Raw genomic sequence first — 16,516 nt, forward strand, 5'->3', positions numbered from 1 at the left:
GACTAAATTTCCATTGTAAAGCATGAGAGAATCTCACTATATATATATATATATATATATATATATATATATATATATATATATATATATATATATATAGGGGACCGCTAAAATGAAAACCACCTCCAGTTGTAAGAACCATGAGAACTTTTTGATCCGGGGCGAGTTGGACCAAAAATTTTTTTCATAGACGTAGATGCGTGTATTATAAACACATTTGTAAAAAAAAAAAATTCAAAAAAAAAATGTCGTGAGTGTAGTTTTGAGCACCACAAGTTTGTTTTTACCGGTAACGTAAATTTTATTTAAATTTTACGGTACCCATAAACACACGACATTTTTTTTTTTGAATTTTTTTTACAAATGTGTTTATAATACACGCATCTACGTTTATGAAAAAAAATTTGGTCCAACTCGCCCCGTACGTTGTAGTTCTCATGGTTCTTACAACTGGAGGTGGTTTTCATTTTAGCGTCCCCTATATATATATATACATATATATATATATATATATATATATATATATATATATATATATATATATATATATATATATATATATATATATATAGGGAGCCGCTAGAATGAGAACCACCTCGAGTTGTAAGAACCGCGAGAACTACACCCCACAGAGCGCCGTTCGCCGCGATTTTTTTTTTACAAGTAGATGTGTGCATTATAAACACGGCCGTAAAAAATCACGGCGAACGGCGCTCCGTGGGGTGTACTTTTTTACACCTCAAGTTTGGTGAAAAAAAAAGAAAAAAGAAAAAAAATTAAAAAACACCAAACTTGAGGTGTAAAAAAGTACACCCCACGGAGCGCCGTTCGCCGTGATTTTTTACGGCCGTGTTTATAATGCACACATCTACTTGTAAAAAAAATCGCGGCGAACGGCGCTCCGTGGGGTGTAGTTCTCGCGGTTCTTACAACTCGGGGTGGTTCTCATTCTAGCAGCCCCCTATATATATATATATATATATATATATATATATATATATATATATATATATATATATATATATATATATATATATAAATATATATATATAGGGAGGAGCTCATGCGAGAACCACCATTATTGTGAGAACCTTGAGAACCAATGTGAACACAACCTAAAATAGCTAAAAAAAACCTAAAAAAAACTAAAAAAACCTAACCCCCACCCCCCCCCCCCCAAAACCTAAACCCCCCCACCCCCCCCCCCAAAAAAAAAAAAAAAAAAAAACCTAACCCCCCAAGCTAAATGCTAAAAAAAACCTAAAAAAAACCTAACCCCACCCCCCTCCCCAAAAAAAACCTAAACCCCCCTGCCCCACCCCCAAAAACCTAAACCCCCCCACCCCCCCAAAGCTAAAATGCTAAAAACTAAACCCCCAAAAAACCTAAAAAATCTAAAAAAAATCTAAAAAAATCAAAAAAAAATCTAAATTTTTTTTTTGAATTTTTTAATATTTTTTATGTTAAAATCGCTACTTTTAGAAGCAAAAAAAAATAATTTAAAAAAAAAACTTTTTTTTGGCTTCGAAAAGTAGCGATTTTTTTATAAAAAATATTAAAAAATTCAAAAAAAAAAAAATTTTGTGTGATTTTTAGTTATTTTTAGGCATTTTTTGTGTGTTCACATTGGTTCTCGCGGTTCTCACAATAAGAGGTGGTTCTCGCATGATCTTCTCCCTATATATATATATATATATATATATATATATAGGAGAAGGATTGTAACACCCCGAAAATATAAAACTTCATATTAAAATTATAAAGTATACAATAAACGAAAATAAACTAACTAGGAATAAAAAACCTAGTTAGTCATAAGTCTAGTTATAACAAAGAAACTTGATTAAAACATCTAAAGTTTAACTTGACATTAGTTGGAGGGCCAAAGGTGTTAAATTGGAAAAAAACTTGATTTTATAAAAACATAAAATTAAAATCCAAACACACAATAAAGTGTGTTTGGATCGAACAGAACATAGAGGGGGCGACCAAACTCACCTTCACCCCTAGTTCTAACAAATTGATCAAATTGAAGGTTCAAATCAAGCTCAAATCGAAATCCGAGCATAGATTAGTGATCACTGCAGTAAAGGGATCATAAGGTATGTGTAATTTCATGGTTTGATTTCATCATGATTTCTAGACGAACACATGAGATTCGAAATCTGAGTTTGCATGATTGTTATTTGGATGAAATTGCAATGAAATCATGTCTAGGAGTAAACCCTAGTCATTAGTTTGTTTAATTAGGGTTTAAACTATGAAAATTTATGATCATCCATTATATGTGCTTGATGGGTTTTGTAGAACCATGATGAACACTAGAATCATGATTGTCAAACTAGTGTTGTTTGAAGCTATATAAAGTAAAACCAGAATATTGATGTGGAACTTGTGTTAGATGTTAAAATTTGGCCAAATAAATAGTCATGAGACTTGGTTATGGGTTTAGTAAAATAATGCCCTTTAGGTGTTTGTTGAAATGCCTAAAAGAAGGCTAAATATTGAAAATTTTGAATAAAAACGCATATTAGAATGATGAGATGAATTATGCGTGATATGTTGTGAAAGTAGTTCTAAACAATATATGGTTGAACTCTATAGGCAAGGAATTCGGATCGTTACGTGGACAAGCCGATGGAGACACGCGTTTGAAAGGAGCGCTTTAAAGGTACGTAACTATTAGTTTCCTTACATTATGCAAAAATGTTTAGTTATAGCTTGTTAATAGTATCGTGGTGTGATATGCGCGTTTGATGCGTCATTGAAGTGACGAAGTTCACTCGATATATCAAACTTTGCAGGGCCGGTTATTAGCATGTTCAGAGTGAGCTTGAGAACAGGGCCCAAATAATTAAAGGGCCCAAAATTTTTTATGTTTTCTTTATATATATATATATAGCCCAGTTTTTTAACAGGCCCCAATGTTTAGTAACAAACCCATTAACCCAATCTCTTAACTGATTATAGGATATCAAAAGCCACGTACGCTGCAGGAAATCAGAAGTCGGTCGCTCATAGCTGCTTGCAGGAAATCAAAAGTCGGTCGCTCATCTGCAGGTTTCAAGTTTAACCGTAATACTGTTTGTTGATTGATTTTAACCGTAATACTGTTGTTCCGAAACAGGCCCTGTTCAGATTAAATTAATCTGATTAATGATAACCGGCCCTGGCTGTTTTCATGACCATTTGAAACCCTTATCGGGCACACTTTGAGACAATGATTAGTGATTTGACATATCAACCCATATGTGTGGCATCGATCAATTTTCTTCTATCAGATTGATGCTTTTTTATTAAAATATAGAGAAACTTTGTGAATATTGGAATTACACCTCTTTTGATAATATCTGATAAATGTTATATTTTGTTTAAAGTGGATGTTTGACACCACTATATGTAATGAATGTGTACTGTGCATTGTGCTTAACAAGAATGAGTGCATTGTGCTTAACAAGAATGAGTGATGTCTAGCAATAGTTTGTCTGTTCTGTATAAAATTTTCATTATTTGCCCTGAATGCGATTCTGGTTTACAATATAAAGATAATTCTGAACTGTTATTTAGATAATTAGATTGATTAAACTGTTATGAATGATTGAATGATTTCTAGTTTATTTAGATAATTGTGATTGAATGGATTTTATTCGTTAACATGTAGAAATTATGCCTCCCGTTCCTAAATACAAACACCTATCCGGCTTCAAGGAGTTGATCGAGAGTTTTGCTTCAAAAAACGCTAGGAGAACCACATTGTTTGCTTAGCAAGTAAGTTCGATACTTTGATCATTTTTGCTATCTATTTTTGTTAATTTGTTTTTATCTATTTCATAACAATTATCGTAGTCGTAGTATTATGAATTCTTAGTTATATAATTGAATGATTGATGAGTTTATGTTATATAAAGATTTGCGAATAGGGCCTAAATTTTTTATCTCGAACAGGGCCACAAATTTTTTTAGGATTTTCGGAGACGGCCCTGTATCAAACGGGTCAAATTTAATGATTAGAGTATGTTTGGTAAGCCATGGAAGTGACGAAGTTCGCTCGGCAAACCAAATGGGTCAAAGGAAACGGTTAAAGTATGGTGGGAATAAACCATACGGGTTGAAATGAACGGTTAGAATCGTTCGGTGTATCATAGAGAACGGGTCAAATATTGGTTAAATAAGTTTGGTGTGTCGTGAAGTGGTTGATTCCATTAGACAACCAAACGGGTCAAATAATGGATAAAATGGTAGCGTTGAAGTGATATGATAATCACTTGTTGATTTTGAATTATGAAAGCATTGTCCGTTGAACGGACATGCCAAGAGCATAGCTTTACTTAAAAGAATCCCATGATACGGGTCAAAAGGAAAAGTATCATATTTTGTCGATTAGTAACAATGTTTGACTAAAATCGTTCATAACAGGCATGACATATTGTGTGCATAAGTTTTGGGTATGGTAGTGACACCAATGTTGACAAGCCCGGGTAAAAGGGTAACTTTATTTAAAAACCATTGTGGGTAAATTTTGTATGATTTGACAAATAACCAAACGGGTCGATAAAAAAGGGGAATTCTTAGGTGATCAGCCTATAAACGAGATTTTAGGCAAGTAATGATAATAAACGGGTCCGTATTTAAATTACGGACACGTAGGAAAAAGAATCGCGAAAAAACGGACTTGTAGAATGAAAGTTATGGACGTTTAAAGATAGATTATTGGTAATTTATAGAGCTGGGAATCTGCAGCATAAAACCAAGCAACATTCTGCCGAAAATAGAATGTCGCGTCGCGCGACACCATAACGGTTTCATGGTCGCGTCACGCGACGTCTGTCGCGGCCCGCGTAAGCAAAGATAGAATCTTTCGCGGGGCGCAACAGACTAAAAACCCATAATTTTTGTTTCGTTTTCATTATTTGGTATTAGAACTTGATTATACGTGTCTTAACATTGTCAAAACTAACAATTAACGTGGTTTTGACATTAGGTGAAGTTGGTCTCACTCCGGATCGCGATCAAGCATGAATTCAAGAACCGAACACAATATTTTGAAGCTTTCGCGTTTATCTAACTTTGATGTAGAAAATGTTCGTTTTGTAAACATTTAAATTAACGTTGTCGATGTTTAAACTAGATAGTTAGTTAACTAAGATACTATCGTCATGAAACCTTATTGTTTTGTATAACTTATGAAATTATGCATTTCTTATAAAAATGCGTATTTTATGTTAAATTCCTAAACAAATGAGACGGGTGTTACAAGGATCCGTTAGGAACCACCCTTTATTGCGAGAACCAATGTGAACACAACCAAAAATACCTAAAAAAATCTAAAAAAACACCCAATTTTTTTTTTTGGAAAAATTGCTATATTTCGTTAATAATAAAAAAATTCAAAAAAAAAAAAAATCCGAGTAACAGTTATCCATGCACATGTGCATATGTATCATTTCTTTGACAAATTCCGTAATTCATTGCAAATATTAAATAATTGCACTTCCATTTACACTACCATATGTAATACACTACTTTTTACATTACCAATATTAGAAATGCACATGTGCATCTATATGTATCAACATGAAATAAGGTGTTTTGGTACACTACTTTGAATACACTTTCCCTTTCATCTATCATACCATCCATAATACACTACCATTACCTCCTACCATCCATAATACAATACCATTACCTCCTACCATCCATAATACAATACTATTACCAATATTTTCACTTTATTACATGTATATCAACACCATTTATACCATCCAATCAACAAATTACATCATAAAGTGATAACTATAACCAAACCATCAACCACTATATATAACTAACCAAAAACATTGTATATGGGCATACTTCTCCATTCAAAATCAAAAACTTTTTGTACAAAAATACGTTATATCATGGTTATACATAATAATGCACATGTGCATTTTGAATATTGGTAATGTAAAAAGTAGTGTATTACGGATGGTATTGTAAATTAAAGTGCAATTGTCTATTACCGATAATGTATTACGGAATTTGTCGAAATAATGATACATATGCACATGTGCATGGATAACTGTTACTCAAAAAAAAGTTTTTTTTTTTGGTAACGAAATATAGTAATTTAAAAAAAATATTAATTTTTTTAGTGCTTTTTTGATTTTTTTTTTTTGATTTTATTTTGTGTTCACATTGGTTCTCGCGGTTTCACAATAAAGGTGGTTCTCAAATGAACCTTACCCTATATATATATATATATAGGGGATGGTTCAAATGAAAACCACTTTTATTGTGAAAACTCGAAAACTAACTAAAAAAACCCTAAAAAACACACAAATTTTTTTTTTCAATTTTTTTTTTATAAAAATCGCTGGTTTTTATATATAAATTTTTTTTTTCAAAAAATTTTTTTTTTTTGTAGTACACATGTGTAGTACACATACACATGTGCACTACAAAATTTTTTTTTTTTTGAAAATGATTTTTTATATAAAAAAACCTGCGTAATTTGGTTTGCGAAAAAAAAAAATTGTATGTTTTTTTCGTTTTTTTTAGTTAGTTTTCGAGTTTTCACAATAACTAGTGGTTTTCATTTGATCCTTATCCTATATATATATATATATATATATATATATATATATATATATATATATATATATATATATATATATATATATATATATATATATATATATAGGGGATGGATCATGAGAAAACTAGTTTAAATGAGAAAACCAAAAAACTAACTAAAAAGGCCTAAAAAACATACCATTTTTTTTACATTTTTTTATAAAAAATCGCTAGTTTTTATACATGAAAAAAAATTTAAAAAAAAAATAATTTTTTTTGTTGTATTACACATGTGCACTATTACGGATATAGTGCACATGTGTATTTCATGTGTAGTACATATATAATCACATATAATGCACATGTGCAGTACAACAATTTTTTAAAAAAAAATTTTATATATAAAAAGTAGCGATTTTTTATAAAAAATTGTAAAAAAAAAATTTTGGTATGTTTTTTGGCTTTTTTTTAGGTTTTTAAGTTAGTTTTCTAATTTTCTCATTTATATGTAGTTTTCTCATGATACTCTCCCTATATATATATATGAATTGAAATTGTTGATAAACAGTAGTTTTCTTTCAAAATATCATAATATTTTTCTAATACCGACTCACTCATAGTTTTTTAATATTAACTCTAAGTTTCTTCTAGATGTACACATCTTCATTGTTCTAAAAGTCAATTAAATCACTTTGATTTATACCATCTCATATGTAATTATATCTTCTTAGTATAATTAAATATTTATTATTCCTCACAAAAGTGAAGGGATATGTAATAAATCTCTTGTGAAAATGAAGAACTGGTATGTAAAATAAAGATTTTTTTAGTATGGTAACCTATATAAGTATCATGACCAACTGAATAACACAATTATCGGTATTGGTATTATCGAAACCGATAACGATATTTGTTTTATGATTTTTACAGTTGTGTTTAACTTTTTTTCCTCAACATTCCAATATAATTTAAGTTAAAAAAGGAGTCGTATTCAAAATAGAGTATTTTTATGTACTGTAAGCTATACAAGTGCCGATACTAGGGATGAACATTTGGTACATGGTACCGGTACCGAATTTCCCGTAGCGAATATTCCGGTACCAATTTGGTACCCACTTTTTAGCGTTTTCGGTACCGGTACTTTCGGTTCGGTACCATCCCGGTATTTTACCAATTTTTCCCTTGAAATACCGGTACCGTACCTCAGTGAACATTTTTGGTACCGGTACCCATATAGGGCGATTTTCGGTACAGGTACCGAGCTCATCTCTAGCTGTTACCGTACCGGTACCGTGAAGAACCGAACCAATTCCGACCGAACAACATTGGTTCCCATATCTGCATTATTGGAACCGATACCGGTAGTCGTTTTTTATGGTTTTAAATATATGTAAAACATGCGTCGATATCTTTTTGGGCATATTACGACTCTACATTTTGGGTTTTCTCTTTAGATTACTATAGCGAGTGTCATTACCGTAACAAACTAAACTACTAGCAATTGAATTCCTTGCTCCTTCGCGAAAAGGAATCCAACTAGTTCAAGTTAAAAGTAAGGGTCTCTATTGGTGTTTCTTTAGACAAGTCCACTCATTTCAAAATCCACAATAGTTCATGATTATGTTATAACAGTTGAATTTGGGTTAACAAATTAAGGTCACTCACATGAACACAACCCATATAAGCAATCATTTTTAGAACCTCAACGATAATTAAACACGTTTAAACACATGTAACTCTATCATGGCCAATGTGTCTAATTTATGGGCCGGCTCGGAGGGGTGCAGGATGGGCGATGGTTCAGGGCCCAAACCATCCGAAGGCCTGAAAATTTACCTTTTTAGTAAAGTTACGTTGTATAACTTAAGTATATAAGTACTGAATTGGAAAAAAGATATGATAAGGCGCATGGTCTGGTGGTTCCTACGTCACTTTATTAGCAAGCAGAAGTTGGGTTCTAATCCTGATAGTTTCATTTTTAGTTGATTTTTTCTCTTTATGTTATGAGAATCATAGTTACTTCTCAAATCTAGTTTAAAAATGATTATTTATGTTAAGTTCTCAAAATATTATTCAATCTACAATTAGTTTTGTGTGTTTCATTTCTTTTATGAAAAAAAGTCTTATTTTGCTTTTTTCTTTCAATTATGTGTATTTTCTAAATAAATTTCGATAGATTACGATGATTTTACGTGATCGTAAATAACGATTTTTAAAGTTACGACATAATTATTCTGTATTCTATTTACCCTTACAACGTGTTTTCTTTCTACGTCTCGTTGTCCAAATGCGCGTGTGATGTGTTTTTTATCTACGTTTCCACCTAAAAAAGCAGCCCACCGCAACATGCAGGTGATTCCAGAAATTTTTAATTCATTTTCATATATTTAAAACTTTTTTGTATATTCTTTTAAAAAGCTTAATTTTAGGGGCCAATATTTTATAATTGCACAAGACTTACAGATTTTTGAAGATTTTCGGAGACAACCCTGTCTAATTCTATTCAAACTTGTCAACCGAGTTGGTGGGACAAATCAGGTTTGTAGGTTAAAACGGACGGACAAGTCATAAAGTATCAAATAGGACATAATCTGAGGTAAGAAACTAAATTAAAATTAAATTTAACCACTTAACTTAGGGCATGTTTGGGTAAGCTTATTGAAACAACTTATTGACTTATTGGCTTCTTGGAAAAGTCAGGATTTTGTGACTTATTGACTTATTGGCTTTTCCCCCTCACATACACCCTCTTTGCCAAACATCATTTTAGAACTTATGACTTTTCAAAAAGCCAATAAGTCAATAAGTTGTTTCAAAAAGCTTACCCAAACATGCCCTTAATCATTTATATTAAAAATTTATAAATTTTAGCATGTTGACACCTCCACCCCATTTATTTACATCCCAACTCAAACACATCTTGTTTATTAAACAAATTAGAAAAATAAAACATTCTTACATTTAACCTGAACCGTTATAAAATTGGGATGCTTGTAAGTCCTTCCGTAGTGGAAGGTTATACAACGCCAAATGCCTTTATCGCTTCATATAGTACCAAACACCGCCTCTTGGGACGCTATACCCCTCCAACTTTGTCCCCTTGCGAAAATTATAACGGCGCTACACTTGAAGATTCTCTCTCTCCCTCTCTCTCACACACACACATATATACATAGATAGATAGATAGATAGATAGATAGATAACTACATCTACATAAGCCTTCACTACACACTCAAGTTATATAACCTACTTTTCTTACATATTTGTCACGTGTCGTATAACCCCTCATTTACATAACCCCACTACACATGGCCTAAACATGTTCACCATAAGTGTTTGATTGTGAAGTGTTGTGAACCCACAATGATGGATGATGACATGCTTTTAGGTATGACTTGTCCTTGTGGGTAGAATGCACGAGTCTGATATTATGAGTTTGAAGGCAACTTGTCGTTCGGAACTAAACTAGTTTTTCTTGAACGACACCTATCGACCTGTCTTCTTATGGGGACCTTGTGTTTCTTCATGAGATTCCTTACCCTATCTTTAAGTCTACTTTCATCTCACTCAAACCAAACATGTTAGTTTGCTTCTTGCCTTCTTGGAGTGTCTTTAGTTTTAACAACTTGGACTATATAGTCGTATTACAAAATAATTCTACATGTCAATTCATATAAATGTTAATTGTATAAGAACCAACATATTTTTTTTTCATTTAGTACAAAAAAGTCTTTGTTTAAAATACACATTCTTGCGCACTTTAAGAAAAACATCAATTAGTAACACGATTATTATCTATATACATGTTATAACCTTTTTGCTCATAAGTATGGCATGGAGACTCTTTTGATAACGTAGAACACCACTTTATTAACTTTAACAAGCTTAATGCAAATGTTTTATCGTATTGTATAATCAACAAAATACATTGTTAATATTTTGAACATGTTTTATTATGGTTGGACTAGAAGTGTACAAAAAAACCGGTTTTAGAACCGAAAACGGGGAAAAAAACGGTTTTTTTTAACCGGCTGTTTTAAAACCGATTTCAACCAAAACCGAACCGGTGGTTTGTATACTGGTTAGTATTCTTGATATTTGAAACCGGTTTAAAAACAAAAGCGGATTTAAAAGACCGGTTAAAACCGGATTTTTTGGCCCAAATCGGTTTTTAACCGAACCAAATCGATTAGTACCAGTTCGGCATCCACCGGTTAAAAAACCAAACCGGTTTTTCCCACCAAAAAATCGGTTCAGTTAAAAACCAGACCAGTTAAAAAAACGGATTTGTACACCTCTAGGTTGGACCGGATCCAACACCGGTTCGGTTCGGTTCGGTTCAGTGGGTTGGCCTAGTTTGAATTTTCTTTTCTTTTTTCTTTTTTTTTTGTAAAACCTTTTGAAAACTTTTTTTTTTATTTTTAGTTTTCAGAACATAAGAGCCCTCGTGTAATGAGTTACCAGTTCTGTTAGAACAATATTGATATTATAACTTTAGATATAAAGTCTCTTTTACTTTTAAAATGTTTCTTTATTACTATATTTAATAATTTTTTTTTCATTAAGGCTTATGACCATCAGGTCATGGGTTCGATTCTCACAAAGGGGGTTTTCCCAGATTTATTGGGTTTCCTCCTGAATTGGTGTTTAGGCATTATTGCCTAGTAGAGATGGATATGATCGGGTGGTTCTGCTGGTGGCACGATGATACTCCAGTGGTCCGTCAGTGATCCAAATTTGCCGTTCAAAAAAAAAAAAAAAAGTATTCCATTTTATGTCTCTTCAGCTAATCTCTTTTTTTATATATTTAAATATGTTCCAAAATTACTTATGGTTAATCGTTTTTGATTCCACTCCAACCAACGTATGGTTAATCGGCTCTTGATTCCAATCCAACCAACTTATGGTTAATCGGTTCATGATTCGACTCTAACCAACAAACCATTAAGTATTACAGTCCTTTCAATATTCGGTACGAAAACATTGTTTGGAACATCACTTCCTTAAGTTATGACCCATTTATTAAAGTATAAAAAGTGGGCTTTTTTATAAAATTTAATAATCAAATCTATATTAAACAAATAATCTAGAGACTTGCATATCAAAACTGAGTGGAGACTTAAGAGAAAGTGAGACTTCTCCATGCAGAAAGAAAGTGCTACAACTCTTTTTAATTTGTTTTGCAATTGATAAGTCATACGAAAGTCCCTTTTTTCACATGAAAGTTCCATAATATGAAGTGTTTAAGACATTAATCTCGATTAAATAGATTAACACAAAGAAAAAAAATCAGAATATAACTTAACTCTATGCATTGTTTGGTCTATACAACATTTTCTTTCTTTCTTTTTTACTGCACAAAAAATATACATTATTGATTATACAACTCTCTAACCTCTAACCAGTTCCCCAAAAATTAAACTCAATTAACTTCTAACACTAATCACAAACTGCTACTAACCAACAATGAATCACCATAGTAATCTTCGATACCAGAAGCCGCCCACAATCGTTCATTAATCGAATCCTGTAAATCATCAGGTACAAACGTTGTCCGACAAAGCGGACAAGTTTTCTGATCATGATCCATCCAACGGTCCAGACAGCACTGGTGAAATATATGTCGGCAATTGATAAGCTGCCGGATCTCATCACCGGCTTCAAATTCATACAAACAAACTGCACAGCTCTCCGGCGGATCCACTAGCTCCGAGAACTTAACAACCGGGAGGAGCTCGCGAATCAGGACAGCGGATATTGAGTGGAAATGCGTAACATGTTCGTTTCGGGTCTGGTCGGTTGAGATATCAGGTTCGAGGAAAGCGCCGAGACCGACGAATCGGAAGATGGAGGAGATGAGTTTACGGATGAGACCCAGAAGGGTTAGGAGGTGTAGAAAGAGTTTGGGGAGGTGTAGATCGGTGTAACCAACAGGGAAACCCATACTTGTTGGATTTCAGAGATTTTAGTTGAATTCTGAGGAATAGAGTAAGGCAGTGAGATTCGTGGTGTTGTTTATATATATTAAGAAGAAAGGGTGTGAAAGTGAAATAAGGGAAAAGTTGAGGGGGTTGGTTGTAGTTTGATGAGAAATTTGTTGAGATGTTCATGTTTATGATGATTGTCTTGCCAACTTTACTAGCCTAATCATGTGGAATAGGTTTTTTTTTTTTTTTTTTTTTTTTTTTTTTTTTTTTTTTTTTTTTGAAAGGAGAAGTTCATTAACACACTGGCAACATTACTGAAAAAAAAAACCGGCGGGCGGCAACCAACTACAACAAACTATACAAAATTACACCAATCAACCCAAGACATATCTTTAAACATCGATCTATTTCTAAACCAAAGAAAACCTATAGCTTTAACAGCATAAAAAACGTCCTCCATCTTCGGCACCTTACCCGAGAAAATGAGCTCGTTCCTAGCCTTCCAAATCATCCAGCAAGTAGGGGTGTTCATCGAATCGATTATCGAATTTTCGAATTATTCGAATAATTTTTATTTTTCCTTGAATTCGTATTCGATTCGAATTCGATTAAAACCTACCGAATTCGATTCGAATTCGTATTCGAATAAAAGACCCAATTCGTATTCGATTAAAAATTCGAATTCGATTTAATTCAGATTCTTTAAAAACATGTAAAAAACTTTCAAAATGAAACATAAATTTTAAAGCAGCCATAAAGCACAATATCATCTTAAAAAGTTCTAAATAAAGTACCACAAGTCTAAAATTCAAAATGAGAAGTCTGGAATAACCACTCCACATTACAAGTTAATATTTTTACGCTTAGAAATCTATTGATAGATTTGTTACTTAGGTTTTAGTAATGTGTCATGTAGTGGGTTTGGTAATGGGTAATCTTAATACTTTGAAAAAAATTTGAAAATAATTTATAGTATAGCCTAATAAAAGTTATATAATGTATAATTTTTATTCGAATTTCGAATCGAATTTGAAATTATAAATTCGTATTCGATTCGTATTCGATTTACTTGACTCGAATTGAATCGAATTCGAATTCGAATTCTTATAATCGAAACAAATTCTTCATAATCGAATCGAATTTAAACGAATTTCGAATTTTTCGAATTCGAAATGAATTCTGCACACCCCTACCAGCAAGTGATGAGCATAACGCCTTTATAAGCGATTAGCGCCTTTCCTTTTAGCCCACTGTGATCGTGCCCTTCCAAAATATCTCTGAACGAGAACGCCATCGGAAACGGAGTTTTACACCACCGACTAACCTTCACCCACACCGCCGTGGCGAATTCACAAGCTGTAAACAGATGTGAGACTGTCTCATCACCCGACGCGCAAAACGGACACATAACCTCTGTAACCGGAACATTCCGCTTGCTGAGCTCAACTCTAGTGGGCAGCCTTTCCTGTTCAGCTCTCCACGCGAGGAAATTGCATTTTAAAGGGATCCATTTACACCATTCCCATACATACCTGTTACTAAAGTCTTTATTAATGTCGAAAATCTTTTTGATCGAACCCACGCTAAAAACTCCCGAATCATCACCCATCCACAACCATTTATCTTTGACATACGATAGCACAACATTACGAAGCTTCACATTTAAATCCAACCACTTAGCCAATTCAGCACTAGAAGACGGCGGACGACTCCACTGCCACTTGGCTCCAGGATTAGAAATCGGCCTCACGATTCTATCCCGAACCACACATTTTTTATCTAACTCGAGCCGAAAAAGATTAGATAACAACATTTCAAAGGCTCCTTATCCAGCCATGGATCAAGCCAAAAAGCCACATCCGCACCATTTCCAACCTCTCCCCTTAAAAAGTTCCAAAACCTATCGTCGGCCATAATATCGGACTCGAAGCCACCTTGACAATATTGCCCCAGACACCTCCCAATGACGCCTTTAAGGGAAGGATCTCCCAAGATCTCTTGTGCCCATGAATGGTCGATATAACCTTAACCCATAAATTATCCTTCTCGATTTTAAACCTCCAAGCCCACATAAGGAGGAGCGCTTTATTAATGGAATGAAGGTCCCTAATACCAAGACCACCACGATCAATGGGAGACGAAACTCGCTCCCAGGAAACCAAATTCAACTTTCTATCCCTCCCAGCACCACCCCACAGAAACTTCCAAATAATCACTTCCAACTTATTCACAACACCCACGGGAACTTTATATAGCGAGAAAAAATAACAAGGGAGACATTCCAACACTGATTTAATAAGCGTTACTCTACCTCCAAGAGACAAAGTCGAAGCCTTCTGTGACAACCCGAGATTTCAAGGTCCTTTTCCTACGAATCACTTGTTTCGTAATCCTGTTTTTGATTTCAATTCGTCTATGTGATGTTGTGAGTAGTTATTTGAATGTTAAATGTAAATGTGTAAAGTTGGGTTGTTAAATGTGAAATATTGAATATAATTATTTAATGTTTTTCACCGCAAATCTCACTCGACGAAGAAAGGGGTTTTTTCGCCATCTTTAGTCTCGACGAAGGATGGGTTCTTCGTCGAGCAGGTTTTCGCCGAGAAGGGGGCTTCGGCCCAGGTCGTTCGAGGCCCAGAATGGGCTGCTCTTATTTTAAAACTCCTCATAATCTACAAAGCTTAGAGCAAACGTAAAACCCTAGAGCTTTTCTCTCCTTTCCTTGCACGCGACGGCAACCATAGTTATGCCTTTAAGCTTTTCGTGATTTTTCGTTTTATCCATCTCGGTTAGTTTTCGTTATCACTGTTCTACTTGATTCCTTGGTTATAAGTGATTATATGTTTACATGATAGGGTGTTAAATCGTATCTGTACATGATGTAGTAGGTTTGTATGTAATAAGAATTATTAATGAAACCACTTGGGTATAATCTAAAGGAACGCTTGTTATTGAGTGCTCATGAAACCGTCCGGTTGATTGTATTTTGTGTTGATTTGATCTGATCATCGGGTACATATATGTTATAATCTGGATCGTATATGGTTATTTTATGATTTAGGGCATGTATTAGATGTTAAATGTTGTGATGTTATTAGTGTGATAATGAATAGCAACTAGGGTTTGTTGAACTTGGAAAATAACTGTTGTTTGATCTGATAATCATGCCCAAGGAATTGTTAACAGTTGTTACAGGATTATTGGGAAGTTAACTAACGGTTGACGGCAGCAACGAAAGACGCCCCGACGAAGAACATGGTTCTTCGTCGACTGGTTGACGGCAAAACACTGGGGTCCTTCGTCGTAAGTATTCTCGACGAAGGTTAGTCCTTCGCCGAAGGGGTCTTTCGCCGTAAGGGAGCACCACGATGCATAGTTTTTTCGTGGAGATGTTATAGGTGGACAAATTAACAGAATAGTTTCTACTATGCATAATGTGTATGATGATGAATGTATGAGAATGAGTATTTGCTATGTGTTACGAGATAATCTGTGAGATGAATACAAACTGTGAAAATACGTGACTTAAGTGATTATGAAACTGACTTCATCTGGTAACCATGGAAGGGTTGATTGATTAAATTGGAACGGGTAACTTAACAAACCGAGCAAACCAAGGTGAGTTCAGTGCCTTTTTCCAAGCATGCATCCCGGGGAGGGATATCTGGTAACGTTCCGGGGAGGAATGTCGGGTTATTGGGTTTGACTGGAATGTTAAACCTGGGATGTTGGCTCTTACACTCATATCTATCATTTAAGTCCCTTTTACCGATTTGTTGTCGGGGAGGCAACGAGGTATTAGTTAATAGTGCTATTTAGGTTTGGCACCGTCACACCGTACCGGGGAAGACGGGCGTGAACTAATGACCCCAGTCTTGACCATTGCTTTGATAGAGGCATTGGGGAATAGGGCAAATAATCTGGAGCCATCGGCGGTAATCGAGTTATTAACAACATCAAATCTCTGAAATGTTTTATACTTATATCTGGTAACTAAAACGCGTTAACAAACTTTGAACTCACCAGCGTCGTC

General features: G+C 34.0%; 1 protein-coding gene across 1 annotated transcript; it reads right to left on the reverse strand.

Moving 5' to 3' along the window:
• Positions 1 to 11,846: 11,846 nt before the first annotated feature.
• Positions 11,847 to 12,545, reverse strand: LOC110897813 (E3 ubiquitin-protein ligase RHA1B). Its single transcript, XM_022144542.2, has one exon. The coding sequence runs from the start codon at positions 12,498 to 12,500 to the stop codon at positions 12,000 to 12,002; it is 501 nt and encodes a 166-aa protein (XP_022000234.1). The 5' UTR covers positions 12,501 to 12,545; the 3' UTR covers positions 11,847 to 11,999.
• Positions 12,546 to 16,516: the final 3,971 nt, after the last annotated feature.

Source organism: Helianthus annuus, chromosome 13 (assembly GCF_002127325.2).
Source record: "Helianthus annuus cultivar XRQ/B chromosome 13, HanXRQr2.0-SUNRISE, whole genome shotgun sequence".
Classification (NCBI taxonomy): Eukaryota; Viridiplantae; Streptophyta; class Magnoliopsida; order Asterales; family Asteraceae; genus Helianthus; species Helianthus annuus.

Bases quoted from the DNA above. Each gene is read 5' to 3' on its own strand.
- LOC110897813 (XM_022144542.2), bottom strand. From the start codon at position 12,500: ATGGGTTTCCCTGTTGGTTACACCGATCTACACCTCCCCAAACTCTTT.